Here is a 27,370-nt window from a genome sequence, read left to right on the forward strand (position 1 = left end):
GCAGGATCAGGGGCCGTGCGAGCGCCGGGGCTGGCGGCGGCAGCAGCAGAAGCAGCAGCAGCATGCGTGCGGCCACCGAGGCTCAGGGCGCCACGACCACCTAAGGAACCCTCCTCCTCCTCCTCCTCCTCCTCATCTACCCCCGGCTGAAACTTCCCTCTCCCGCACGGTCCGGGCTTCTCCGGGGTTGGGGGCAGCTCGGCAGCCACAGCCGCATGCATGACACTCCGCAAAGGAGAGAAAATGACCATAAGTATCCAGGAGCACATGGCCATTGACGTCTGCCCCGGACCCATCAAACCCATCAAGCAGATCTCCGATTACTTCCCCCGCTTCCCCCGCGGGCTCCCCGCCGCCGTCGGCCGCAGCAGCAGCACCGGCAGCGCCCCTCGCCCCGCGCCCAGCCAAAGCTCGGGCAGCCCCGCCGAGCATCCCCGCGACGATGAGGAGGATGTGGACCAGCTCTTCGGAGCGCACGGAACGGCGCCCGCCGAGCAGCCGGCCAAGAGCCAAGCGCCCGAGGAGCTGGTGGACCCCGAGGGCTACGAGTCCGACGATTGCAGTGAGTTGCTAAGTTTCCGTGGGAGTTCGCCCTGGTGCTGAGGGTGCGGATGGGTGTTTAGGGCTGGTCGTCCATCCTGGGGAAGCTGGGATCGCAGTGCAGCCGTGAGGAGCCCCCAGGTGTGGCCGGGGAGGCTCTGAGGGGGCCCTGGGAGTGTCCGTGCCGCAGCCAGGCTGGATGCTGAACCCAAAGTAGGGAAGTCTCCCAAGAGCCACCAGTTGCTGTCGTGGTTGGTGCACTTCTCTGCCTCCGTCCCTGCTCGGCTCCGTGCCTCCAGCCCTCCGGATGGGCTCAGAGCCCTTTTAATCCGGCTGGGCGGTGCAGGCTGCTCCAGCCACCCTGCTGCTGAGCTGGCCACGGGCTCCAGCATCGCCCGGCTCCACAGCGGGGAGATCTGTCGGGAATGAGAGCTCTGCCCTCTCCCTCGGCAAACTCTGGCGTCTCATCCCTCCATTCCTCACAGAACCTCCTGCAGGAGGAGACCGGGGGGCCTTTGGAGCAGAAGGCTTTGGCCGTGGTGGATGCAGGTGTTTGCAGCAAGGGTTAACCCCTCCCCACCCAAAACGTCCTTCCCAGCCGGCGCCTGGAGCTGCACGGCAGCGCTGCCCGGCCCTGGGCCCCCGAGATCACCCGATTTCCCTCGGAGTGACAGAAACGCCGAGGGCTCCATCCAGCCCAGCCTTGGGGGGACAGATCCTGCGAGGGCATCCAAAGTTTGGAGCCGGGAGATGCCGGGGAGAAGGGAGCGGGTGCTGCTGAGCGCTGCTGCGCGCTCCTCCTGGGGGAAGGGGAGGCTGAGCCGCGCAGGGCCCAGCGCCCTGGTGGCTTTCCCTTGGCACAATGTCACAGCCGGGGGCTTTCCCTTGGCCCAATGTCACAGCCCTGCCTCGGCATCGCTGCCGGCCGCTGGGCTGCTGCCATTTATTCCATTTATACCCCCGAGCGTGACCCCGAAGGGCCGCACTGCCCCAGGGTGGCACGGCTGCCCCCGTGTCCCCCTCTGTGAGGCTGGTGCTGGGTGCCAGCCCCGAACTGGCACACGCTCTCTGTCCCCATGCTGGTGTCGGGGTCACGGCTCCGCGGAGAGGCGACAGCTCTGGCACTGCCAGGCAGAACATCTCTGCTAAGCCGCGTTTGTCCCAGCCGGGCACTTAACGGGGACTTTAACCGGCTTTGGGTCATTAGCTGCTCTAATTATCCCATCGTCTTTGCCCAGCGTGGCGGTGGAAACGGGAGAAGCCGGGCTGCAGGGCCAGGGGGGAGCGTGGCACTGGGGGCCCAGAGTGCAGCGTTTGCTTCGGGTGACTCGTAGGGAAATTGCCCAGGGCTCTGCATTCTGCATTTATCCCTCAGCAGTGCTGGGTTCTGGATCCTGGATGCAGGATTTTGAGTGCCAGGTGCTGGATGCTGGATTTTGAGTGCTGCAGGCTGGATCCTGGGTGCTGGATGCTGGATCCTGGATGCTGGGTGCTGGATTTTCAGTGCTGGTTGCTGGATGCTGGGTGCTGGATTTTGAATGCTGGATCCTGGGTGCTGGGATCTGGATCCCGGGAGCTGGAAGCAGCCTGGCTCCGTGCCGGGGCCGGCGGGTGTTTCTCTCACCCAGGCTGGCGTTAGGAAGTGTTTCCTGCAGCGTAACAGGTGTCAGGCAAAACTGCTGAGGCTGTTTTGCCAGAGGTGTGGTGGGGTTTTGGCTGGCAAAGGCACAGCGGTGCCAGGAGCAGAGCAGGGAGGTGGCAGCGCTGGTGTCACATCTCCGGGGACAGCACGGGGTGGCCCAGACACCCTGAGGACATTGGCTGGCACGAATGTGCAGGATGGGACTGTCACTCCCCCGTGTTTAGCAGCCAAGTTGTAAATCCAGGCAAGAGCTGCCTGTAGCCATTCCCCAAGCTGGGAGCAGGGAGGGGATCCTGCAGCCTGATTGGAGCCATCAGCCACGCTGGGGAGTGTGTGGAGCTCCCCCACATTTCTGGAGGGTGATTCAGGGCTGCTGCATTAGTCACCTGCACTAAATTTCCCCTGGAGAACCTGTCTGTGCCTGCACTGGGGTGTCGGTGGTGTCAGTGCCCTCGGGGGGCACACGCGGTGCAGGGGGGCTCTGGGGATGGAGGTGTCAGAGCTGGGTGCAGCACCCATAAATCGAGGTTTGGCCAGGCACATCTTGCCTCACTCCTCAGAGATACTCTCAGCCCCGGAGAGGTGCAGGGGGAGGGATTTTGGTGGCAGGATCCATCAGCAGGAGGAGGAGGAGGAGGATTGAATGGCTCCCTCCTGTTTGTCCCACCTGCCTGTGGGTTTCCCTCCCCCGGTGCCAGGGTGGGAGGAGGAGATCTGCCCCTGCCTGGAGAAATGCAGCAATTGTCTGGGTTTCCCCAAGCTCCTTCCTGCCTGGAGTTACTGCTCCAGCCTGGGCATTCTGGGGTTTTTCCAGCAGGACCTGAGCTGCCATCCCAGCCTGAATTCCAGAGCCCCAGCAGGGCAGGGTGGGTCCTGCCTGGGTGGGTCCTGCAGCTCCCCTGGGCTCGCTGGCTGCACCCTGTTCTTAAATCCTTTGCTGAGTTGTGCTTCAAACCCCACCAGCAAACCCTGTGGAGCCTGTGGGAGCTGCAGTGCCTGCTGCCATCCCAGCAGGGTGGCCTGACCCAGGTGTGGCACCTGCAGGGAGCGGGGATGTGGCAGGGGGGTGTGAGTGCCTGCATTGGAAAACTGGGAACCCTCAGGCTGAGGGGAGCAGGTGGGATCCTCCCAGAGATGGGCAGGGACCTGGCTGAGGTGGGAGGACAGCTGGGGACAGCCATGGGAGGATCGGGTTTGTGGGTCTGGACACCTCTCCAGCAGCCTGTTGAATGCAGCGAGTGGCAGGGAGCAGGCAGGGAACCAACACAGCAGAAAATGAGCGGAGGCATCTGGGCTGGCTCTGGGATCACTGGGAATTTCATGGAGCCAGCTCTCCCCTGCCAGCAGTGCTGCTGTGAGGGTTTGCAGGGCTGTGGTGGGCACCCCTGGGAGACCCTGGCACAGGGACTCGGCACTGCCCTGGCGAAGCAGGACTGTTCCTGCAGTGGGTTTGTCCCCAACAGAGCTGCTGAGGAGGTGGAAGGAATGAGGCAGGAGAAGAGGGAAATGTGAATTTGCTGCAGAAGGATGGTTTGGTGCTGTTGGACCAGCATTTGCTGTGAGCTGAGAGGACCAGGCAGGAGGCTGGGCGGGGGAATTGGCTCCTGCTGCCTTTAGACACCTGGCTGTCACCTCATTTCTGGCTCCCCTGTGACAGCAGCAGCTTCCTGGGGTCCTCAGACACCAGGGATGCTTCCCACCCAGCTGGGCAGCAGGGAAACTTGGTTTGCAGGGAGAATAAGCAAATGCCAGCTAGATGGCAATGTGCCACCTGTGAGGAGCTGCTCTCGCCTCCCATCTCCACTGATTCCACCCAAATGCTGCTGCCCCTCCACTGCCTGCACCTTCCCCCCGCCACAGCACCAGCAGGAATTTGTACCTGAGGGATTTTTAAAGAAACCCCAGAATGAGCAGAGGTAGGGACAGGCCCTGAGAGGGGGCACTGCCAGGGCTTCTCGCAGGGGATAGAGAGCCCTGCAGGGAGCAGCCATCCTCCTCTAACAGGCAATCAAGTTTCCAGCCCTTGGAGAAATGCCTCATTCCCTGAGCTGCTGTTTGCCTTTGGGCAGAGGCTGTGGTCACACTGGAATTCCTTCCCTCCCCCAAATGTGTTTGGCTCTGGGTTTCCAGGTGAGGAGAGAGCCGGGGAGCCACGGGCTGCAGCGGGAGCCGCTATCCCTGCAAATGCTGCCCCATCCTGCTCCTGTGTGCACAAACCCATCCCATTCCACCTTTTGCCCGGTTTTATTCATGGAAGAGCATCCTCCTGAGCTCTGGAGCTGCAGCAGCAGCAGCATGGAAAGCACTTCTCCAAAGTGCAGCTGAGAGGCCAGTCCTGGTGCGCGGCGGCTCGTGACGCCTGCAGCGCCACACGAGTTATTTAGGAAGACTCTTATTTTGAGCAAAGAAGATAATTAGGCAGGCAAAGCCATCATGGAGATATTAATTACTGGCTGCTTGAAGATGTAAAGGAGGAGGAAGGTCTGAAGGGGTGCAGGGTTTGCAAGTCACCTGGCAGTGCTTTTGGCCAGACAGGGGGAGGCAGAGGAGACGGCGAGGAACGAGCAGGGTATTTACTTCTGGAACACAGCTCCTTAGCATATGCTGCAACTGCTATTTATAAGCTTTGAATCGTCTTTTCAATCCAGATAAGGCCAAAAGAAGTATTTTTCTCACTCAGGAAACTAAACAAACCGCCAGAGATTTCAGCAGAGCACGGCTTTGCCAAGCAGAGCACAGCCCGAGCGCTGGGGAAATGTGAGCAGGTACTGGGCAGTGTCACTGAGGTGTCCCAGGGGTGACTCTGGATCAGCTCCTCTCTGCTTTCCTGTGGCATAGATGGATATTTGGGATCTCTCACACCTTCCTGCTGACCATCCCAGCAGTGATATCCAGGTGCAGGCTGCACATCCTGGTCCTCCAAGGAGCCTTCCTCTTCCCAGGGATTGCCCACGGGCAGGGACACCCCAAAGTGCTGGAGTTGAACACCAGGAGAGGAAAGCACACCAGGGTGAGCAGGGTCTGCCCGGGCATCCCTCCTCCAGCATCCAGGATAGCAGCAGCAGCATATGGGCTGTGGCCTCTGGCACCTCTGCTAATGAAGGAGCCACACAGCTGCTGGACAATGAGGTTCCCTCCTCCCACAGCCTGCCCAGCCCTTCACCTTTCCCAGTTCCAGCGGGCAGGAGGAGACACAGAGAGACAGAGAGACACCCCCTGTTCCCAAGGGGTTCCCCGATCTCTCCTCTTTGTATTTAACACTGAAGGCAATTTTGGGGGGTTGTTAATTGCAATGCTGTACTTCATTAAAGGAGGAGAGCGGGAGAGATTTGAAGGCCATCTCTAAACTGAAATTGCTGAAAGTCTAATTGCTGCTGACATCAGGGACCATTTAGTGCTGTAAAACATAATTGCATCTCTGAACTGTTCTGAGCAGATAAGTGTTCCTCTGAACACTCCTCCTGGAGAAGACAGAAGAGCTGATGAGCATCCATCAACCAACCCCATGAAGAAGCAGCTCCCTGCTCCAGAGCTCACCAGGGGCTGGCTCCATGTCTCCAAAATGAAGAAATATTAATTGCTGCAAATTTTAAGTGAGAAACCCACGGCCAGGCAAGGAACATTGCGAGAGAGAAAAGTTGTGTTTGTTCCTTGCTCCTGATCCTCCCGAGTTCAGCTGAGGAGGGAAGGTCTCCTGCCTGTGTGCTGGATCTGGTCCCTGCTGGGGTTTTTTGTAGGATTGGGAATGTCCTGCCCTGCCAGCAGCACATCAGAATCACAGAATGATGAGGCTGGAAGAGACCTCTAAGATCATCGAGTCCAACCTGTGCCCTAACACCTCAGCTACACTACAGCACCAAGGGCCATGTCCAGGCTTTTTTTAAACACATCCAGAGATGGTGATTCTGCCCCCTCCCTGGGAAGAGCATTTAAAATTTTTCACCGAAAGAATAATTTCCTAATATCCAACCTGTACCTTCCCTGACGTAGCCCGGGACTGTGTCCTCTTGATTCCTGTGGTGCTGACGGGGATGTTCATGCCCCAATGTGCTGTGCTGCCCCTGGGACATGCCCCAAAACCTCCCAGAGGATCTGCTTTCATGGCATAGCTGATGGTGATGCAGCTTTCAGTCGTGCCCCATTCCAGCTGCCTCCACCACCCCGGATCCTGCAGTGGTGCCAAGGCTGGAGCTCCATGCCAGAGGTCAGTGCTGCCACCAGGGACACCTGGCTGTGCTCAGCTCCTCAGCTCAGCACCACTGGGACCCACCCCTGGCTGCACAGCAGCATCCTGAGTGGATCAGTGCCCGGGCTGGAATGCTGAGGGTGCTGGGGGAGCTCAGCCCCAGCTGCAGGGGTTGATGGTGCTGTTTTCCAGGAATAACCCCAAGGGTTTTCCAGGCTCATGGGGCCAGTCCTCAAGTCCCCATCGTGTGCCACTGGATGTGCTCAGGATGCCAGGGAGGCAGGAGCACACCCACCAAAATGTTCTTCAGCAGCTTGGCTCGGAAATGGCAGGAGATAATTTCTGTTCCTCCTGAGGACTCATTTACCAACATTTTATATGGGGCTGTAAGAGCACAGAATTACTTGCTGCCTTTCAGGACCTTTAAAATTATCTCCATTGCAAGGGAAAATTAAAGCAATGGAAGAATAGGGACCTATCTTTTATAGTGCATTAAAAAATACCCAGTCTGAAGGTTACTGAACCTGTGCTTTCTGTAAGGGAGAGCTAATCCAGACAATCCCCAGCAGTCTTTTTACTGCTCCACTCTGATCTCCCTGGCACAAAATCCGTGAGCAGATTATCTTGGGAGCAGCAATGCTGATAAGCAGAGGGACTTAAGGCTTTTTGGACTCCTTTTTAATTAGTTCTATAGTGGGGTTTTTGTGTGCACACCTCAACTTCTCCTGCTGTAGAGCTTTGCTGGGCTTTCTGAAGCAGTCACACCTGCCTTGGGAGAGTAAGGAGTGTGCTCCATCATCACTTCCAGGCTTTGCTGGAGCTTTTTCTGGGAGTATCAGTGGCTCTTCCACATCTTGGGATGTGAAATTCTTTTCTTTGGAGCATCCCAGGCTATGGAGAGGGCAGCTCTGCCACCAAGGACAGGGGCTGGGCAAGGGAGCAGAGCTCAGATTCATCACCACATTTTTTACCTCTCATCCCACAGGTATAAATAGAAGCTCCTTCAGCCAGGAAATGTCAGCAATAAACAATAAATTCCTGCTGAGCCCACGGACACATCTGCTGCTCCTGCTGCCCCCCAATCATCCCCTGGCCCCCTGAATTAATCAAAACACCCAAAGGTGGTTTTTTCTTTTCCCCCAAAGGTCAGTGGGAGAAGAGGCCACCTTCCCGTGCAAGTGGGATTTATTTTCCCTTTTAGAGGCTGTGTTAAAAGGCAGGCCCTGGCCAGAGCCTTCCCATCAATCTCTCCCAGCTCATGGGGAGGAAAGGGGGTCAGAACCTGCTAATGAGTTCAGTTTTCCTAATGGTTATTTTATCATTGGAGCAGAATAATTGTAATAATAATGATACATCCTGCCTGCTGTCTGGAGAGCGCCAAGCTGCCTTTGTAAAGCCTGACAAAGGCATTTATTTATATTTTTTATTTGCAGCCTCTGTGATTAGAGGGCAGTGTTCAGAATAGCCCAGTCGGGTTAAATAATCCTGGTAACAGTGCTTTGAGTCTAATTGCTGCCCTTTTCTTTTTTAGGTACTTGCTCCCCTAATTAAGATCACAATCGAGATGCATCTCCAGTGGGTGGGGGAGAGCAATTAAAGAAGGGGGATTAGGTTGTTCTGCAGAGGTTTTTGGGCCCAATCCTGCCAGCTGGGGATGCAGGATTCCCACAGCCAGGGCTGGATGTGCTGCTGGGCTTTGCGGGAGTGGGAGTGGTGGGACAGGGCTGGTGGCTTGTGCTGAGCCCTGCAGGAGCACAGGGCTGGGATGGGGCTCCTGGGGCTTCACAGGGTGCTCCTGAGGGCTGCAGGGGTGGCTCCTACCCCTGCTGGGGCTGCAGGTCTGCTGGCACCTCCTCAGCCCTGAGCTGGAGCTCCAGCCTTGGCCGTGCTGGGTCCATCCCTGGCTGTGCATTCCCAGGATGTACCAAAGGCTGTGGGGCTGTCACCCTGTCCCGAATGTGTCCCACGAGTCCTGGGCATCTGCTGGCTCCTGGCTCTGGTGGCAGCGCTCACCTCCAGCCCCACAGCAGCACCTTGGCTGCCAAACCCCTTTTCGGCAAACATTTCCCCCTCCCCTTATCAACCAGCCACATTTTTAAGCAATTAGCACACATTGTGCTGATGTTTCTACATCCCTCTGCACAAGGCGGGAATCGAATTCCCTTCCTTGGGAATTGAGACTCACCATCCATAAAAACCATCTCTGCTTAGAAAAACCCCTCCAGGGCTGGAGCAGAGCCAGGGGTGCAGGGCTCCAGCTCCAGGAGGGATGGAGCTGCTGGATGTTTGCTCATGGACATGCAGGGCTCCAGCTCCAGGAGGGATGGAACTGCTGGATGTTTGCTCATGGACATGCAGGGCTCCAGCTCCAGGAGGGATGGGAGCTGCTGGATGTTTGCTCATGGACATGCAGGGCTCCAGCTCCAGGAGGGATGGAGCTGCTGGATGTTTGCTCATGGACATGCAGGGCTCCAGCTCCAGGAGCAATGGGAGCTGCTGGATGTTTGCTCATGGACATGCAGGGCTCCAGCTCCAGGAGCGATGGGAGCTGCTGGATGTTTGCTCATGGACTGGCAGAGCTGGGGGGCAGGACCTGAGTCCCCACCTGCAGAACGAGCTCCTGCTGCTGTCTGAAGGTGATTTTAGGTTTTTTTAGCAGGGCTCCCCGCTGTCCTCGCCCCTGTGGCAGGCTGGGGCTTTGTCAGTATTTCCTGGCTGAACTCTTGTTTGCCTGCCAAGCTTTTTAATTTGTTTTATAAATTGCCAAATCCAGCAGGCTGAACCGCGGGCCCCCTTCTGTGATAAAAATAAAATAACAGCTTGAACTCGGAGGGCAGAGCAGTGGGGCTGGCAGGAAATGCTGATTAAAGGGCAGGTGGAAATGATGAGGCTCCGAAACCGGAGCTTTCATCTTCCGCTCTTGAGTGAAAAATGCAGATTTGGGAAGTTTTGCTGACTGGGTTTGTGGAGCCTCCAGCTCCTCACGCTGCCATCCTTGAGCTGCCCATCACTGAGAGCACCCAGAGCTCTGCTGGTGCTCCCTCCCTGCAGGGTGTGCAGGGGGTTTAGCTGGGAATTGCTCTGGAAATGCTCATTTGAGCCAGAGCCAGAGATGGTGCACAGGGCACAGCAGGTTTGGCCTCACCCCTCATCTTCCCCTGGCAGGTAAAACCCCTCTGATTTGTGCCTTACCCAGACCAGGAGCTAATGTGCCATGAAATTGCTGCACAACCGGGGGGGGGTGCATTATTCTGGCAGAACTCTCTCTGGGTGTTTACTCTGCTTTGAACTCAAGGTATTTTTTTGGGAGAAATTATTTTTTCTTTTGCCAGCAGGCAAACCTGTAGCTCCTTTGCCTTTGGGCTGGGAGATCACTGTGAAATTGCAGCAGGATGGTTTTGGTCCCCTGAATATCCTTAAACTCCGTGGGTGCCTTGCTGCTATCAATGCTGGGAGGGGAAAAAAACCACCTCATTTCCTCCCATAAAGTTTGTCCAACTCTTCTCCAGTCAGCAAACCCTGCTTTGATATTAAGTAAAACTGTTCTGGTTTTTATTTTGGATGTTTTTTCACGTTCTGAACACGGCAGGAAGGTGCAGTTACCTTGGAAACAGCGGTGGGATGGTGCTTGGTGGCAGGGCAGCACTCAGGCAAAACTCTTTTGGGGAAGGTGGGCATGGAAAAGTGGGGTTTGCTGGGTCCAGAGCCACCCTGGAAGTTCCAGGCTGGTGGCAGGTAAAGCTGAGCCAGGGGAGAGGCTGCTCCATGCCCAGGCTTTGGTGTGCAAATCAGGCCTGGCAGCCTTGGAGAAGGTTAAGCCGTGTTTTTTGGGAAGCCTGTCTTTTTAAGGCTTTTCCTCTGCTTTGGATTAGTGAGATGTGCTCAGATCATCCCAAGGGAAATAATTTCTCAAATCAAAAGGGCTTTTGCTGCTGAGGCTCCTCTGGTTTTGTTCTGCTCCCCTGCCCCATCCCTGTGTCCCATCCCAGGAGATGCTGCCACTCCTGGATCCCGAGGATGCCATAAAGGAGCACTGAGCTGATTAAAAGCTGTTGGTGTTTTTCATTTTAACCAGGAAAGTATTTCCATCCTCACTGGGTTTAATTTACAGTTTGCAGCCAGATTGGAGCTGGGAAGGGATCCCACTGGTGGCTCATTTGTTTGAAGGTGTCACTATACAAATACACGCCCTGGGAATGCCAGCGGCGCTGGAGGGGAGGATGTGCCAACAGCAGCTCTCAGCTGTGTCCCAGCCACTCCCAAAACCTTCCCAGGGGACATCCTTCACCTCCTGGGGGACAGGAAGCTGCTGGCTGCAGTCAGGCTGCTGAGGGATGGGGATAAGCCAGGTGAGAGCCCACGGAAGCAAAGGCTGCAGTGCTGGCAGAGCTGCGCCCACTCATCCCTCACTCCTCTCCCAGGGCTGTGCCAACCTGGGAATGGCCACGTTTCATAACAGGGCTCCCAGCAGGATGCTTTGTGTTTTATAATGCCTGCAGCCTGTTCTTCAGCATCTCCACACGCTCCCTTAGTGCTCAGAGGGAGAGCAGCCCCGTGTTTGCAGGGTGCAGCAGGTTAATCACATCTCTCCTCCCTTGCAGCCGCGCTGGGGACGCTGGATTTCAGTTTGCTCTATGACCAGGAGAACAACGCTCTGCACTGCACCATCAACAAAGCCAAGGTAGGGCTCAGCCTGGCTGTGGGGACAGCAGGGACTGGCTGGGCCAAGGGAATCTGACCCATGGGGAACTCATCCATGGCTGTGCCAAGGGAATCTGACCCATGGAAACCTCACCCATGGCTGTGCCAAGGGAATCTGACCCATGGGAACCCCACCCATGGCTGTGCCAAGGGAATCTGACCCATGGGAACCCCACCCATGGCTGTGCCAAGGGAATCTGAACCATGGAAACCTCACCCATGGCTGTGCCAGGGGAATCTGACCCATGGGAACCCAACCCATCCCTGTGCCAAGGGAATCTGACCCATGGAGACCCAACCCATCCCTGTGCCAAGGGAATCTGACCCATGGAGACCCAACCCATCCCTGTGCCAAGGGAATCTGAACCATGGGGAGCTCACCCATGGCTGTGCCAAGGGAATCTGACCCATGGGAACCCAACCCATCCCTGTGCCAAGGGAATCTGAACCATGGGGAACTCACCCATGGCTGTGCCAGGGGAATCTGACCCATGGGAACCTCACCCATCCCTGTGCCAAGGTCTTAGGAAAATTAATCCACAGACACTAGAGGTTTATGTCCAAAAAGGAGACAGAGGAGTCCTTTTTGGCTTTATTCAAATAAAGGGAGGGGCCATGGGGCATTCCCCTGTGATCTCTCCAATTTTTGGAAGATGCAGCCTCCTTTTTATCCCAATTTCCCTTCTCTCTTTCCCCATTGGCTGAGGTACTTGAGAGGTTCAGACTCCCCAAAACGCCTGATACCAAAGATTTCCCTCCAATGTATAACCCTCCCTTTTAATTTTTAATTCTTATGAAATTTAGGAGTTTTTCTTCCCCGTCGTTTCTTTCATCTTTCAATGTCCAACTTCGTTTATCAGCAAGCCTAAAGTTTATTTGTAAAAGCAAATCTCTTTTTCCATTCATCAATCAGTGCAATCCTTCCCATTGTTTCTTTTCTCTCCCAGTGCTGGTTTTATCTACCAGCAGACCCACGGCTTGTTTGGAAACGCAAATCTGCCATTCCCCTCAAAGGGAACCCAAACCATGGCTGTGCCAAGGGAACCTCATCCATGGCTGTGCCAAGCATCCCTGGGTTCCACCACCTTCCCAACCCCTCTGCCCTCTCCTTCCCCTCCACCCCTGCCTCTCAGGGCGTTCCCAGGCTCGGGAGCCGGCTGCTCATCCCCCGTGACGAGCTGGGATTGATGATTGATGCTTTTTCCAGCAGCCCATCCCGATGTTGTTATTTACTGTGACCGGCTGTCGGTTTATAAATGGCTCTTTTAAATGCTGCTAATCACGGCCCCAAAGTGCTGCCGCCTGCGTGATTGAGGCAATTAGGGGCTTTTTGCACATTTGGGAGCAGGAACGGGGAGCTGAGGTCCTGATTCAGCCTGTGGAAGATGCTGCTGGGTTCCCCTCTGCATCACCCAGTGACCACCAGAGAGGGCTCCTGATGGGCTGGGGGGAAACAACTCAATCCCTGCGGATCTTGGGAAGGGATGGGGGGTTTGGAAAAGGCAGAAGAAGAGGCTGAGCCCCCCCAGAGGGCCAGACCACGCTGTTTGCCTCCATAGGATGCTCCTCTCCCCCCTCCATGGCTCGTTTCAGCCGTGCTCCATGGCTGGAACACCAGCAGCAAAGCTGGATTTTGGGGATGGGTGTGGAGGGACCAGCCCCGGCTCTCCTGCTCCTGGCAAGGGCAGCACCCGCAGGTGCCAGCAGGGCAGGGCTGAGGCAGACTCTGGGCTCTGCTTCCCTCCCCGTCTCCTGTGAATCCGCCGGGTCAGGCTTCCCTCGGCGCACACGGGAGCCGTGCCAGGGAGGAGATTTCTAATTGGGTTTGGAGTGGGTGGAAGGCAGCGAGGAAGGAGAGCTCTGGGCAGCAGCTGATAAATCTCACATCAGCAAGGCACAGGCAGGGCTGGCACAGGAGAGCCCTGGTCCCTGCTGTGCCCAGCCGGGGGTGTGGGGGTACCCCAGCATCACCCCCTGCCCACGGGGAGGGCAGAGCCCCCCTGGCCACCCTGACATTCAAGCTCTGGAGTCCTGTTCATTTCCATTCTGCTCTCATTCTCCCATTTTTCTCTTTTATTTACATTGCCATCTGCTCGCTCTCATTTCATCTCTCGCCTGGGGAAAGCTGCCAAAACTTGACTACAGAAAGGTAAGGGCCAGGACCCCGCTGGCTCCGGGGCTGGGACAAGCAGAGCTGCAGAGGAGGAGGTGGGGGAAAAGCCCCAGCAGTGCTGGGCTGTGATTTACCCTTGGATTTGCCCTCCTGGGTACCTGTGTCACCCTCCAGGGAAATGCTGTGCCCAACTCCAGCAGCTCCTGGAGCTTTGCTTGCTGCCAGCAGCCATTCAAACCTATTCCAGCCACGTGAGACACGTTTTTCTTTCTCTCTGGTAACCCCAAACAACCTCCCCTCTCTCCCTTTATTTTACTTCTCTCTCTCTTTTTTTTTTTTTTTTTTTTTTTTTTTTTTTTTAATCTCCAGCACTTTTATATCTGCTGCTGTTCCTCACGAGTCCCATTATCACTCCTGGGGAGCTGCAGGTTCAATCCAACCTGTGGTGCTCCACCAGCCATTCCCTGCTCTGAGGGCCTCACTCCACGTGGGAATTCACCCTGCTGCTGTGCCTGGGAACATTGCTGAGGGGTTTTCCTGAGGGGTTTATGAGGGGTGTAAGTTCACAGCAGGATTTGGGAAGCTCTGGGTGTCACCCAGACAGGTGGTAGCAGGCAGGAGAAGGCAGGAACAGGCAAAAAACCAGACAGGAACAAGGAGGAACAGGCAGAAACAGGCAAAAAACAGACAGAAACAAGGAGGAACAGGTAAAAACAGACAGGAACAAGGAGGAGCAGGCAGGAGAAGCCAGAAAAAGGCAGGAACAGGCAAAAAACAGACAGAAACAAGGAGGAACAGGCAGGAGCAACCAGGAACAAGGAGGAGCAGGCAGGAGAAGCCAGGAAGAGGCAGGAACAGGCGGGAGCAGGCAAAAGCAGATAGGAACAAGGAGGAAAAGCCAGGAAAAAGCAGGAACAGGCAGGAGCAGCCAGGAAAAGGCAGGAGCAGCCAGGCTGGCAGCAGGCACCTGGCCCCGATGGCTCTCGGCGCTGGCAGCAGCCCCGCCTGTCACACTTCAGGCACGGCTGAACTCAGACACGTTGTAGCTCGGCTCGGATCAATAGGAGAATAAACCAGGGCGTTGTGGGAGCTCATTCCTGGACTGCAGGAGCAGCCAGGCTGGCAGGAGGGCTCTCCCTCTCCCCTGCACGAGCCCTGGGGTTGGGGTTGTGTGTATCTCTGCTGCCCTGCGTGGGACAGGGCTGGGGTGTGCTGCCGGGCATCACCCCCTCCTGGAAAATAGGATGGGAAAGGATTTGGTGAATGTGCAGGCACCTGCCATGCCATGGCTTTGCTGAGGATCTCACTTTGTGCTCAGTCCCACAGAGCCCAATTTGCTGTAGGGGATTTATAGGGGCCTGCAGCAGCACAGACACAGCAGGCTGTGCCATCCTACAGCTCCAGTGGTCCCCTGGTTTTGGGACAAAGGTGCCTGGGACGAGCCTCAGGGGGCTGCAGGGCAATGGTGAAGGAGCTCCTGGCCCCAGGCAGGCCATGCCAGGCAGCTGCTGCCCTTTGGAGCATCCTTGGGCTGCTCTCCCTGCACCTCTGGCCAGAAAACACCCAGGAGCTTCCACCCCACTGAGCATTTGGCTGCTCCCTCCCTCCCTTCCACCCGAGGTGAGTGCTGAAGGTCTGCACTGAGCATTACTTATGTATTGACTCATAAATATTTATCACTGCAGGGAAATTCCTCCAGCTGTCGGGCTCCTCTGGGCTGGCAGGGTGGAAATGCAGTTTGCCCCCTTTTTTCCAGAATGGGATGCCTCAGCCTGGGAATTATCCAGGCTGGTTTTTGGGCAGGCAGCTGGTTGTGGGGTGAAGGATGGGATGAATCCATCTCCTGTGATTTCTGGACGCCTCTAGCGTGGCGTTAATCGGCAGCCCCGATTAGCCCAAGCTGTAATTAAACCCTATTGATTAGCTAAATGTCACTGGCACGAGGAGCAGCTGGCAGAGCCTGGCATGCAGGGAGCTGGAGGTCTCTGTAGGATTGCAGCAGAGATTTTTGGGGTTGGGTAGAGGAGGAGAAAAGGAGAAACTTAATCTCAGCTCCACAAATCAGCGCAGCAGCAGCAGCAGCAGCAGGAAGGGCTGGAGCCAGGGATTTGCCCCAGATGGATCTGGGGGAGGCTCTTGTGCCTTGTCCCTCTCTGTCTTGTCCCTCCCTGCCTCTCATCCCTCTTGGAGAAGCTCCAGGCTGGTGGTCCCTGCACCCAGGGGAAGCAGAGGGGTTCCTCCCTGTGGGAGGGATCCTTGCAAAGCAGAGCCCTGTTAAATTCAGCTGTTTGTGCCAAACACGTATCAAGTGACACGGGAGGGAGGTAGACGTGACATTAGGAGCCATTTTCCAGGCTCCTGTCACTCCATCTTCCATAGCACATCTATTAAAAAAGCCTTTAATAGCCTCCTCAGAAGGTAATTTAATTGAGCTGAATTGATGGGTGAATTACAGAGCTGCCTGTCATTCTCCATCCATTTTCCTGGGAATCTGCCTGCTCGGTGCTGATCTCATTTGCTGTGCAGGTTGGGCACCTCTGGCCAGGGAGGCTGGGGAGAGCACAACTGGGCTGTGCAGAGTCTGGGGACAGCCCAGCCCCTTCCTGCCCTGCCTGCCCCATCCTCATCATCTCCTGGACCAGAGACATCGCCCCCGAGGCTGCACTCAAAGCACATTCACCTCCACTCACTGCTGGTATTTTTATCCTTTTGGCTTTGCTGTAGAAGCAAAATCCTCTTTGCTGGGCACCATTTGGCCTCCCTTGCCCCAGGGCAGCAGGTTTGTCTCTGTGGCAGAGCCCTTGCTCCAAGTCAGAGACACTCCCAAGGTCAGGAGCATCCTGGACAAAACTGCAGCTCAGAGAGGGTCCTGTGGGTCAGGCTGGGTGAGTTATTCCCTGCCTGTGAGGCATGGAAATGATTCCCCCAGCATTTCCCTGCTGGATTTGCCCAAATCCTGGATGGCTGCGTTCCTTCTGCGTGCAGAAGTCCATACAAATGCTTCCCTGCCACCGGATCCCTGGCAGCTGCACACACACACTCATTATCCAGGCACTCTGCTCCTCACAAAAAGGCTGTGAGGACTCTTCAGCATCCCCCTGGAGCCAGGATTGGATGGGTACCTCTGCAGAGAAGCCCTGCTCTGATCCAGGCACAGCCCTGCCTTCAGCCAGCCCAGCAATAATTCCTGCAGGGATCCCACAGCCAGGCTGGAAATAATCCAAGGACTTCCACCACGGAGCCATCCTCAATTCTACTTAGGACTGCTGAAAATTAGGCTCCGTTTTTCACCCTCCTGACTTGCCTCCCTGCCCTATGGAGTTGTTTTTCCATGCGGTCTGTGCAGGTGTGGCTTTGAGCTGGGTTTGTGCATCACCCCTGGATCATTTTCAGGGGGTTTAGAAGAGGAACAGAGGCACAGCCTGTGCCCTCCCTGATAACAAACCTGATCCACATCATCCTTTAAGAACTGTGAGGGTCTTGTAGAAAACCCATCAGGAATGGCCACAGGCAGTGTTTCCTTGTGTTGGTGCTCCTGCAACCCCAAATTTACTCTGTGAACACCACAGCATCTGGCTGGCATCAGCCTCCCACTGGCCTGGAGCTGCTCTTCCTTAATAGCTGGGAGTAGGTAGGTGCTATCACACCCTCTGCAAGTGGCACCACAACAGCAGAGGTGTGTGTTTGCTCAGAAGCAATTGTTAAATGACAGAACCCTGTAATTTCAAAGCTGGGAAATCACTGCACTGATTCTCTTTCACCCCCAAGTGAATGGTGATGAGGGTGGCAGAGCTGGCTGCTGGCAGGGAGGGAGGGAGGGGTGGATGCTGCCATGTGCAGGTGAGGAGCTGCCCACAACCCCTCCTGGAATGCACAGACTGGAATGCTGAGCCTGGATCCTGCAGAACCCACTCTCCCAATCCTGGCGAAGCCACAGCAGCTCCGTGGAGACCCCAGGATGGGCTCAGTGAGGCCCCCTTGCCTGCCCGAGGCACTCCCACTGCCCTCCTGATTCCTGCTCTTTGCTGTTGCCTCTGCAGGGCCTGAAGCCAATGGACCACAATGGTTTGGCTGATCCCTATGTCAAGTTGCACTTGCTCCCTGGAGCCAGTAAGGTGAGAAACCTTTTCACTTCTCCTTCCTTTCCTGGGGCTGCAGCTTCTCATTGGAAATCAGGCCTGGGAGAAGCTCCTGACCCAGGGGCTGCTGCACCCAGACCTTGAGTGTCTTGAGTGAAAGGTGCTCAGAGAGAGCAGGAGGAGAGAATTGGGGTTGAATCCATCCTTAGAGGGATGGAAAATGCCCTGCTGGGAAACCACTGGCTGGCAGCCAGGTGCCAGCCCTGATTGCTCACCTTGGGAGCCCAGCATGGGAATGCTGCATTCCAGAGTGAAACAACCTCAGCCATAAACAAATCAGACCCTTTTAATTCCTTTTTTTTTTTTCCCACCCTTATTGTTTTGCATTTAAAACCCCTCAGATCATAATAAAACAGAGTATAAATCATAAGGGAAATATTTCCATCTCCTTAGGTTCAGCACTTGCTGGAGAGAAGAGTAATTAAAGATATTGATGTGTGGTGAGAGCTGGGTGTAAGTGATGGGGATGTGGAATTTAAATGCTCGATGTGTGTGTTAGGAATATTAATTGCACTCTTATTCCACACTAAAGGAAAGACCTTTTTTTTTTTTTTTGGGTGGGGGGGGGAGGTGTATTTACTTGTTACAGTTCAGTTGGATTAATTCCCAATGTTCAGGGTGGCAGAGGGAGTTTTTAACCACATCCTGAGTTTCCGCTGCGAGCAGAGCTGCGAGCGCTCTCATCAGCAATATTATCATCATTCCCATGTTTTGCAAATCCATTGATTAGCATTTCTGCTGGAGCTGGTGCAGGCAGGAGGGGAGGGAGCACAGGAGCTGCAGATCCACGAGCCATGGGGACCCTCTCCTTGCCCCATCTCTGTGCTCTGTTCCAAACGGCACCGCCCGGATCTGCCCTGGGAGAGGGGAGCAGCTCTCGGGGTTTGGGATTTGCCCTGGGCTGGTTGTTCCTGCAGCAGGACAGTCCCTGAGTCCCTCGGGTGTTTCTGTCCCAGATTTGGGCTCTCAGGCACCCGTGGGTGCGGGAGCAGGGCTGGGTTCATCCCCCATGCAGAGCTGGTGCTGACTCCTGAGTCATTCCAGATGGGAGCAAAAGGCACTCCCGGAGCTCAGCTCCTCTGATCTCGCTCGTGTCCCTTCCCAGGACAGCTCTGGCAGCTGGGTGGTGTTCATGTCACCCCCTTGGCTAAGCCCACTTTCCTTCCCAATCCCTGGGGCCCCAGGGATCAGGATCTGGTGCCTGCAGGTCTGAGCAGGCTGTGGTGCCATTGGGGCACCTTCCCTGCTGTCCTGGTCACTCAGGGCTCGTGAACCCAGGGTGGGGAATGCAGCAGCTCCCCACAAGGATCCACAAGACAGCTTGGAGGTATGGATGTGCTGAGAGTTTCTTATGCCCAGCAGCAGCTGAGGCAGGGATTGAGTTGTCTGACACCTAATTAGAGGGAAAATTGCTGCTCTGCCAGGCGGTGCCAGGCTGGGAGCCGGGTGGAGAAGCCCAATCTGCAGCCTCAGCCTCTTTTTTCTGCTGTCCCCAGACATGAGAGGGGCTCGGGGAGTGAGGAGATCCCTGTCCCTGAGCTGGGGAGTGGCTGTGTGCCAGGATGTCCCATCCATGCAGGGGACACGAGCCCTGCTGTGCCCATCCTCCTGCTGCAGGGAGCTGCTGTGCTGACAAAACACCTGCCAGGGAAGTTGTTTGGAGCCAGGCAGGATCAAGAACTGTGCTGGGAGCAGGAGTGTGAACAAACAGCCAGAACAGCAAATCAGCATTTTTTTTTTTGTTTAATCCAGAAAGGATTTTTTTCCCCTCCCTTGCTCTCTCTTACTGCTTAAATGAAATCCTGGTCCGTGTGCTCTGCCAAGGTTCCCACTTTGCTGGCTGTTTCCAGGATGCAGGATGAGGGGTTGGAATGGTTTGGAAATGAGTGAGTTGCTGTGTCCCTGCCCCTCAGATTTTTGCTGGATTAGGGGTGAATTTAGGCCACCCCAATGAGGGTTCCAGTGCTGGGACAGAACAGTGACAGCACCCATTGCCCCTTCATCTCCAAACTGGGCTGTGGCATTTGCTGGGTCCCCAGGACGAAGGAGGAATTGAGAATCTGACTCTGTGTTCTTAGAAGGCTAAGTTATTATTATATTATATTATATTATATTATATTATATTATATTATATTATATTATATTATATTATATTATATTATATTATATTATATTATATTATATTATATTATATTATATTATATTATATTATATTATTTTTATTATATTATTTTATTATATTATATTTATTATATTATATTTATTATTATTATAATATTATTATAATATTATACTATATTATACTAAAACTATACTAAAGAATAGAGAAAGGCCCCTTACAGAAGGTTTAACAAGATACTAATTAAAAACTCGTGGCTGACTCCTCAGAGTCCTGACACAGCTTGGACAGTGATTGGTCATTAAGTAAAAACAATCCACATGCTGGATAAACAATCTCCAAACCACATTCCAAAGCAGCAAAACACAAGAGAAACAATCAGATAAAGCAATCAGATAAAACAATCAGATAATTATTGTTTTCGATTTCCTCTGAGGCTTCTCAGCTTCCCAGAAGAAGAAATCCTGGCGAAGGGATTTTCCAGAAAACGTGACGGTGACACTGGGCCTCCTCTCCTGCCCAGATGACCAATCCCACTGACCCCACCTCCTCTGCTTTGTCAGGCAAACAAGCTGAGAACCAAAACTCTGAGGAACACCCTGAACCCCACGTGGAACGAGACCCTCACCTACTACGGCATCACCGACGAGGACATGATCCGCAAGACGCTGAGGTGGGTCCCCCTTCCATGCCCCCCTCCCCACGCCAGGGACAATCCCACCCCCGCTCAGCCCCACGGGGGGCTGCTGGAGCTGCTCCCAGCAGAGCAGGGCAGAGTTATCCCCAGCACAGCAAAGAGCTGGCGTGGGTGCCCTGCGCGCATCCATCACCCCCAGGGCCTCTGAGAGATGATTTACAGGCAGCCTGGGCTGGGGGAAGCAGTGAGGAGCCTGTTCCTGCTGCATCTTGAATTTCAGAACCCTCTGGCTGGCTCCTGCCTGCCCAGGTGCTGTGGTTTGGGTTTAACTCTCCGTGCCCAGCTCTCACGTGTTGAGGCTTTGTGGTTTGTGTCTTGCTGAGAAAATCTCAGGGAATTCTGTGCCCCTTTCAGAGCTGAGCTTTTTGTTAGAAAGCTGGAGGCACCTGTGAATTATTGTCCAACTAAACAAAGAATGTAAGTCTTTATTTTTTTGTTTTGTTTTGCTCACAGAAGGTTTATTTTATTTTGTTTCAGTCTGTGCATTCAGCATCTCCCAGGGGCTGGCAGAGGCTGTGTGAGGGTGGAAGTGAGCAGGGGCAGAGTTTGGAATGATGCTCTGCAGGGAGCTGATACCTGTGAATGCAAAGATTTCTCATGTTTTGGCCTCTGCCCCACCTGGATGAGGGCAGGAATTGTGGGCAGCCTCAGCTGCTCCATCACCGCCCGGATCTGGGGCTGTTCTGCAGGATTTGCTGTCAGATCCACTGGCAAAGAAGGGATTTTACATCCTTCTCCAAGCACTCAGGGCTTTGCCAGCTCCGTGGCTGCAATCCCACCCTCCTCACCTGCAGGTGCCCTGGGGATTTGTGATTTTCCCCATGCCAGGAGCTCAAAGCTGCCTGGTGAAAGGTGCTGCTCGGGGCTGAGGCAGGGCAGAGCCCACCTGTTGTCTGCAGAGTGCAGGGTGATGGGAAATTCAGCACCAGGATTATTATTTCACTTGGAAAGCATTAGTCATGCTGGAAGTGCTGCAGGCTGGTGGGGCTGGGAAGCCTCCAGTTTGTTGTTATTATTGGTGGGTATTTTTTTTTTTTCACTGCAGGCTTTGAAGTTTGCAGCCTCCTCAAGCGTGGAAATGGGTTTGTAAGGAGATGTTGGCTGAGTTGTTTGCTGGAAGGCGACAGGGAGCAGCAGGGCTCGAACCCCCGTTCCTCCAGGGCTCTGGGAGCTGCTTCTCCCTTGGGAAGGGCTGTTTATCCTGGAGGCAGCACGGAGCTGTGGGATGGGGGATGCACCAAAATATGTCCAGGGCTGGATTTGCCTTTTCCCCCCTGCTCTGCCCCATCCCATTCCTGCCGGCCAGCCTGGGTGCTGTGGAGCTCCTTGTGCCCTCCCCAAAGCTCCAAACTGTGCATGGACCCCTGTAGCCCACCTGGGACCCCTCAGTCTGCAGGAGAATGTGGCTGGATGGACTTTAAAGAAGGCAGGGACACCTCCCACTGCCCCAGGTTGCTCCAAGCTCTGTCCAAGCTCATCCTGGACACTTCCAGGGATCCAGGGGCAGCCACAGCTTCTCTGGGCACCCTGTGCTAGGGCCTGCCCACCCTCCCAGGGAAGGATTTTTTTCCCAATATCCCATCTAAACTGGCCATCTGTCAGTGTTTTGGTGTGGCTGGAGCTGTTTCTCTGCTCTGAGCTGGCCCTTCATTCCCCCAGTGCTGCTTCCCACAGGAAACATCTCCATGCACTGGGTGCTCTGCTTCACCCATCCATCTTCCCCTCCAAATATCTCCTTTTCCACGAGGAAAAGGCAGCTTCAAAGCCAGCAGGACTCTGGTTTTCCCTGTGTTAATCAGGAGAGGCTCCTGCCAGGCAGCTGGTGCTGCTTGAAAGAGCATCAGTGATGCTCCCGTGGGTCTGGGTGGAGCCCATTCCCTGGGAGCCTCCCTGGTGCTGAGCTGGGCAGGGAATGCAATTCCAAAGCCTCTTTAATGTGAAAATAAAGGCTCAAGATCAAAAGCTGCCTCCCTGCAGCCTGGAGACGTGCCAGGGAAGCTGGAAAAGCACCCAGAGAAAATCTTCCCTGCCCACCTGGTGGGACGTGTCCAGCATGGATTGCATGGGGCACCCTGCCAGCGCTTGCAGCCTTTGTGGAGGGGACAAGTGGCGTTTGTCAGGACATCCCAGAGAGCTGGGTGTTGGACCCCCTCCTGCCCAATCCCCCCAGCCCCATATCATGGCCGGACAGGTTCTCCCTCATCCCTGCGTGGCCTTGTCCGAACTGGTGCGGTGACTTTGCTGTCCCGGAGCCCAGGAGCCAGCAGGGTTCACCTCCCCGAGGTGAAGGAGAGGTGAAGGCAGCCCAGCTAATTGCTCTGGCAAGCAGGATTTTGTTAATGAGCCAACCCCCTCAGAAAGCAGCAGATATTTGGGATAGAGAGAGCAGCAGGTGGGAGGATCTCGAAAGGTCTCATCCATTCATTGAATTGAATATCCCTGAGTGTAGCCCAAGGCTTAGCAGGGATGAAGCCACCCACCAGCCCGGGAAAAGGCAGGTTCAGAGCCATGCAAAACACACTGGAGTGCACAGATGGAAGGGATTGGGGACAGATTCCCTCCCAGCTCCAGGGGGAAATCCCACCCTGGAGCCCCCATTCCCAGCACGGGGAACAATGTCAGGGGGAGGCAGAGAAATGCTGCAGGGGAAGCTGGAACAGGCAGAATACAATCTCCTCCAGTTAAATAATAGATGTAATATACAATAAATAAATTGCATTCATAATAAATACCCGAGCTGGCCAGATATTGGATACAATTATTCATATCCAGATATATTGGCGAGCTGATGCATTATTCATGGGCTACTCAGCTAGCCCACAAATGCCAGGAATTCTTTGTTTAATCATGTGTTTGACAAACATCATGACTCATTAAATGTATTATTCAGAAAATAGTATTTGATCAGGACTAATAAGCTGAGTGCAGCCACTTCAAGGTTTGGGGTCCCAAATTGCTTTAGTCTGGATGAATGAGGTTTGCTCGGAATTGCAGGTGCACTTGTAATTACAGCTCATTCCTGCTGTGGTTTCTGTGCTCAGACTTGGAGGCCTTTTGTGGTGGAGCCCATGATGGAACCCTCCTTTTGTTTCCTGGAGAACTGGCCTTTCCCAAAGTGTTATTTTGTCTCCTTGCCTGGCATTGCCTGTCCTTGAACCAAGCCAGCATCAGCTGCTCCTCACGGGGAGCCTCCCTTGCTGCCATAAGGGATGTTTGGCACAGGGGATGATCTCAGGCTCTGCTCTGGATGTTTTTATGGAAAAGGGTCCTTGCTGACCCCCATTTCCCCTTTCCACACTGGGAAGGAGCTCATGTGAGGGAGCAGAAGCCATGAGTCAGCTGCTGGAGCTGCTCAGTGAGTCAGGGCTGGAGCCCAGGAGCCCGGGCTGAGTAGGAGGGAGGAGAAGTTTAATGAGCAGTGATTGTTCATTTGCTGCTCAGTTTCCTTCCAAGGTGCTTTTCACAGCCATTAATGTAAAGATCAGGACCCCACAGTGAGGATATCAAATGGAACACCAGGCTGGAGGGATGGGGATTAATAAGGAGAGATGAGGAAGGGGTGAAGCTCCAGTTCCAGGCTGGGGATGGAAGGGGAACGAGGCTGCCAGAGGCATCTCGTGCTGTTTGTCACGGGGCTGATTTTCTAACCCAAGGCATAAAAATTCCATCACATGGATTTCTCCTAATGAAATCCAAGCTGGTGTGATTGCAGTCTGCCCTTTTCCAAAGGGAGGGATGGGGCTGGAGCTTCCTGCTCATCTCACTCAAAACTCACTGATTGGGCCAGTGCTGGAAATCCCATTCCAGTGGGGATGAACTGCAGCTGGGAAGAGGAACTGGGACTGGGGGCTGAGGCACTGGGAGAGCTGGCACAAAAGCCCCTCTGGGCATCACAACACATGGGCACAAATGTGGGGACCAGAGGTGCCACAGGGAAAACGGGGCTGGGAGGGACCTGGAGGTGTCTCCAGCTCCACTGTGCTGCTCAGGGCAGGGACAGTTCCCAGTGCCAAAAACCACTTCCCAAGGGCCTTCCCATGTCCCTGAGGGCACTGAAACAGGGCCCAGTGGGTCCCTCCCAGCATGACACTGGAGATGCTCTCCCTGCCACCACCACTGGAGTTTTCCACCTTTCCTTCCTGGGCTTTTGCCCATCCTGAGGCTCCTGAGCTTTCACAGCAAGCAGGACCTTGTGTTTGGGATCTTGCTGTGCTTCCCTGGACATTGCCAGGAGAATTGTCACGTTTTTAAGAGGTAAACCATCCCAAAACCCTGAATGCCCAGGAGCCAGCACCACTCCTCAACTGCTGGGTGTAGGCACAGATCCTGGGCTGCCAGCTCCCTGTGAGACCCTGTCCCCTCCTGTCCCCTCCTGTCCCCTCCTGTCCCCTCCACACTCCAGGCAAGTGCAGTGGAGTTCTGGAGCTGCTGCTGCTCCTTTGCTGGTTTTGTTCTTTACAAGAAAGAGGAGAGGAAATGGGGAATATTGTGCCTGCATTTGAGATTCTCTTTGAGGATTTCAGCCTTGTGGTGGGGTGGTTTTTGCTGTGGGTATCTATAGTAACGCTGCATCCAGCACACTTTTCTGGAGAGCAGCATTCCCTGTTTTCCTGCTCATGTCATTTTTTTTTTCCCAAACCCCTTTTCTGTGCTGCTCCCCAGCCCTGATGATCCTTGTGCTGTAGCACTGAGACATCCCCACAGCTTCCTCGCTTCCTCATTGCTCATTTGTGAGTGTGAGGCTGGTCAAAGCATCCTTGGATAAGGCACTAAAGCATCCACAGATAAATAATCTATTGATAAATAGATTTATGGGCAGGGATAACCCATCCGTGGATAAACCATCCAGATGCTGAGCAGGCCAGAGGTGTGGTGTGCAATTATTTACCCTCAGGTGGGAATCACAGGGCATTATTTGTCTTTAATTACCTTCCCCCCTTCCCCTGCGGTCCCTGGGGGCACAATGCCACCCGTGGGGAGATGGACACCAAAAGGACTGGGTATTTCCTTTTTTTTTTTTAAGGAGAAAGGATGGAAGGGAAGGGAAAATAAATGCCTTTCCTTCGTGGGCAGGGAGCCCAGCCAGTCCCTGCATGGCTCCAGTGGGGATGCAGGATGCTCCCTTTGCATGGGGATGGTTTTCCCCATTCCCAGCACTGCTGCTCCCTCAGGGCACCCTCCTGGCCCTCTGGGATTTCGGGAGCTGCAAGCAGAGGCTCCTGCAAGCACTGACTTTGCTCCTCTGTCAGGAGCAGCAGAGGAATGACTCATGAGCTGCCAGCTCAGGGAAAGGCAGTGGTGGCTTTTTCATGGAAAAGCTTTTTTCATGGAAAACAGCCTGGGCTCAGCACCACCTCACTGGGATGCACGCCGGGATCCCAGCAGGGCTGGGAGAGCTTCACCTGCCCGAGATGTGACATTTCCCATGCTCTGGGTGTGGGAATCACCCCTGGCCTTGGGGCAGGAGGTGGCAGACCTGCTCTGTGTCCCAGCCTGGGTCACCCTGGGAGCTGCCACGCTCCCAGCAGCGCCCGAGCTCCTCGGGAAGGAGGGAAGGAGCTGTGTGGGAAGCAGGCTTCTCCCAGCCGCACAAGGGAGGGATGAGGAAGAGCCTCCATGGCTGGGCAAAATGCAGCTCCAGCAACTCTGAATAATTTTGCTTTAGTTGCTGATGGCTCTGATGTTTTAATGGAAGAGTCATTAGGGTGGCTGCTTGCTTTTCCAGCAGTGCCTGGGCTGGGATGTGCATTTAGGCACAGAGACTCACACCCTGAGCTGCCCTGGCTGGGCTGTGCCCATTCCATTCCATTCCATTCCATTCCATTCCATTCCATTCCATTCCATTCCATTCCATTCCAGCTGCCTGCAGAGGAGCTGTCCTGTCTGTGGCCTGGGGAAGGGTGAGCTCAGCTGCTCCCTCACGAGGGGGACCCTGCCCTGTCCCCAGTGTCCCTGCTCACCCTGTGCTGTTGCAGGATCTCGGTGTGTGACGAGGACAAGTTCCGGCACAACGAGTTCATCGGCGAGACGCGCATCCCGCTGAAGAAACTGAAACCCAACCAGACCAAAAACTTCAACATCTGCCTGGAGAAGCAGCTGCCAGTGAGTGAGGGGGGTTCAGAGCCTCAACCCAACCAGGAATCACAGATACAGCAGCTTCTCCCTGTGGCATGTGGGAATGTGGAGCTGTTTGGCCTCTCAGACATAATCGGGGATGTGGGGAAGAGCATCCCTTGGCTGGGGAGGTGTCTGGCTGTGGCTGTACCCCGGTGCAGCCCCTCAGACTGGGTGCATTCCCTCCCCAGATAGATAAAACAGAGGACAAGTCTCTGGAGGAGCGTGGCAGGATCCTCATCTCCCTCAAGTACAGCTCGCAGAAGCAGGGGCTGCAGGTGGGCATCATGCGCTGTGCCCACCTGGCTGCCATGGATGCCAACGGCTACTCCGACCCCTACGTCAAAATGTGAGTGCCACCCATCAAATTGTGAGTGCCACCCGTCAAAATGTGGTCAAAATGTGAGTGCCACCCGTCAAAATGTGAGTGCCACCCATCAAAATGTGTCGCCCATCAAAATGTGAGTGTCACCCATCAAAATGTGTCACCCATCAAAATGTGAGTGTCACCCGTCAAAATGTGAGTTGTGAGTGTCACCCGCGGCCCTGCTGTCCCCTCCCGCCCCTCCCCGCAGCGGGAATTAATTGCTCTCATTAGGAGATGCAAATGAGGCCGTCAGGCAGCAGCTTGTCCCTGCCCGGGGTGTTATTCCCTGGCAATTGTTTGGCAGAGCTTCCAGGTGAGGTGGGCACAGCACTTGGTGCTGTGGGTTTGTCCCTGCTGGGCTGGCCCTGCCTCACCCAAAAAAACAATCAGCTCCTGGTTTTTTTGGGGATGGCATTTTTCAAATTCACTGCCTGCCTGTCCTACCTGCTTGTCCCCACTGCGCTGACTCAAATTTGGGCACTTTTAGGGATGGTGTTTGCTAAGGCAGAGATACTGGGAGAAACCTCACCTGGGAGACCCGGGCATGGAGTTCATCAGCAGCACACTTTCACCTTCTTATTTAATTGGTTTTTAGGGGTGGAGGTGTTTGTATAAAAATCCCCTGTTGCTTTTTTAGATGCCCATGGGAGGATCAGTCCCTGAGCAACACAATTGCCATTGCACCCAGCCAGTTTTGGGTGTCCCCTGTGCCATCCACAGGAGGTTGCATCTGCAGGGCTGGGATCAGAGCA

At 54.7% G+C, this 27,370-nt stretch overlaps 1 protein-coding gene across 1 annotated transcript in view; it reads left to right on the forward strand.

Annotated features, from left to right (window-relative positions):
* DOC2B (double C2 domain beta) overlaps positions 1 to 27,370 on the forward strand; it is a 31,649-nt gene continuing 4,279 nt past the window's right edge. The window contains exons 1-6 of the mRNA XM_066563222.1: positions 1 to 562; positions 10,970 to 11,049; positions 17,223 to 17,297; positions 20,004 to 20,113; positions 26,113 to 26,239; positions 26,443 to 26,600. Of these exons, the coding sequence (XP_066419319.1) occupies positions 220 to 562; positions 10,970 to 11,049; positions 17,223 to 17,297; positions 20,004 to 20,113; positions 26,113 to 26,239; positions 26,443 to 26,600 (893 nt within the window). The 5' untranslated portion in view covers positions 1 to 219. The remainder of the gene's footprint in view (positions 563 to 10,969; positions 11,050 to 17,222; positions 17,298 to 20,003; positions 20,114 to 26,112; positions 26,240 to 26,442; positions 26,601 to 27,370) is intronic.

Source organism: Molothrus aeneus, chromosome 20, assembly GCF_037042795.1.
Source record: "Molothrus aeneus isolate 106 chromosome 20, BPBGC_Maene_1.0, whole genome shotgun sequence".
NCBI lineage: Eukaryota > Metazoa > Chordata > Aves > Passeriformes > Icteridae > Molothrus > Molothrus aeneus.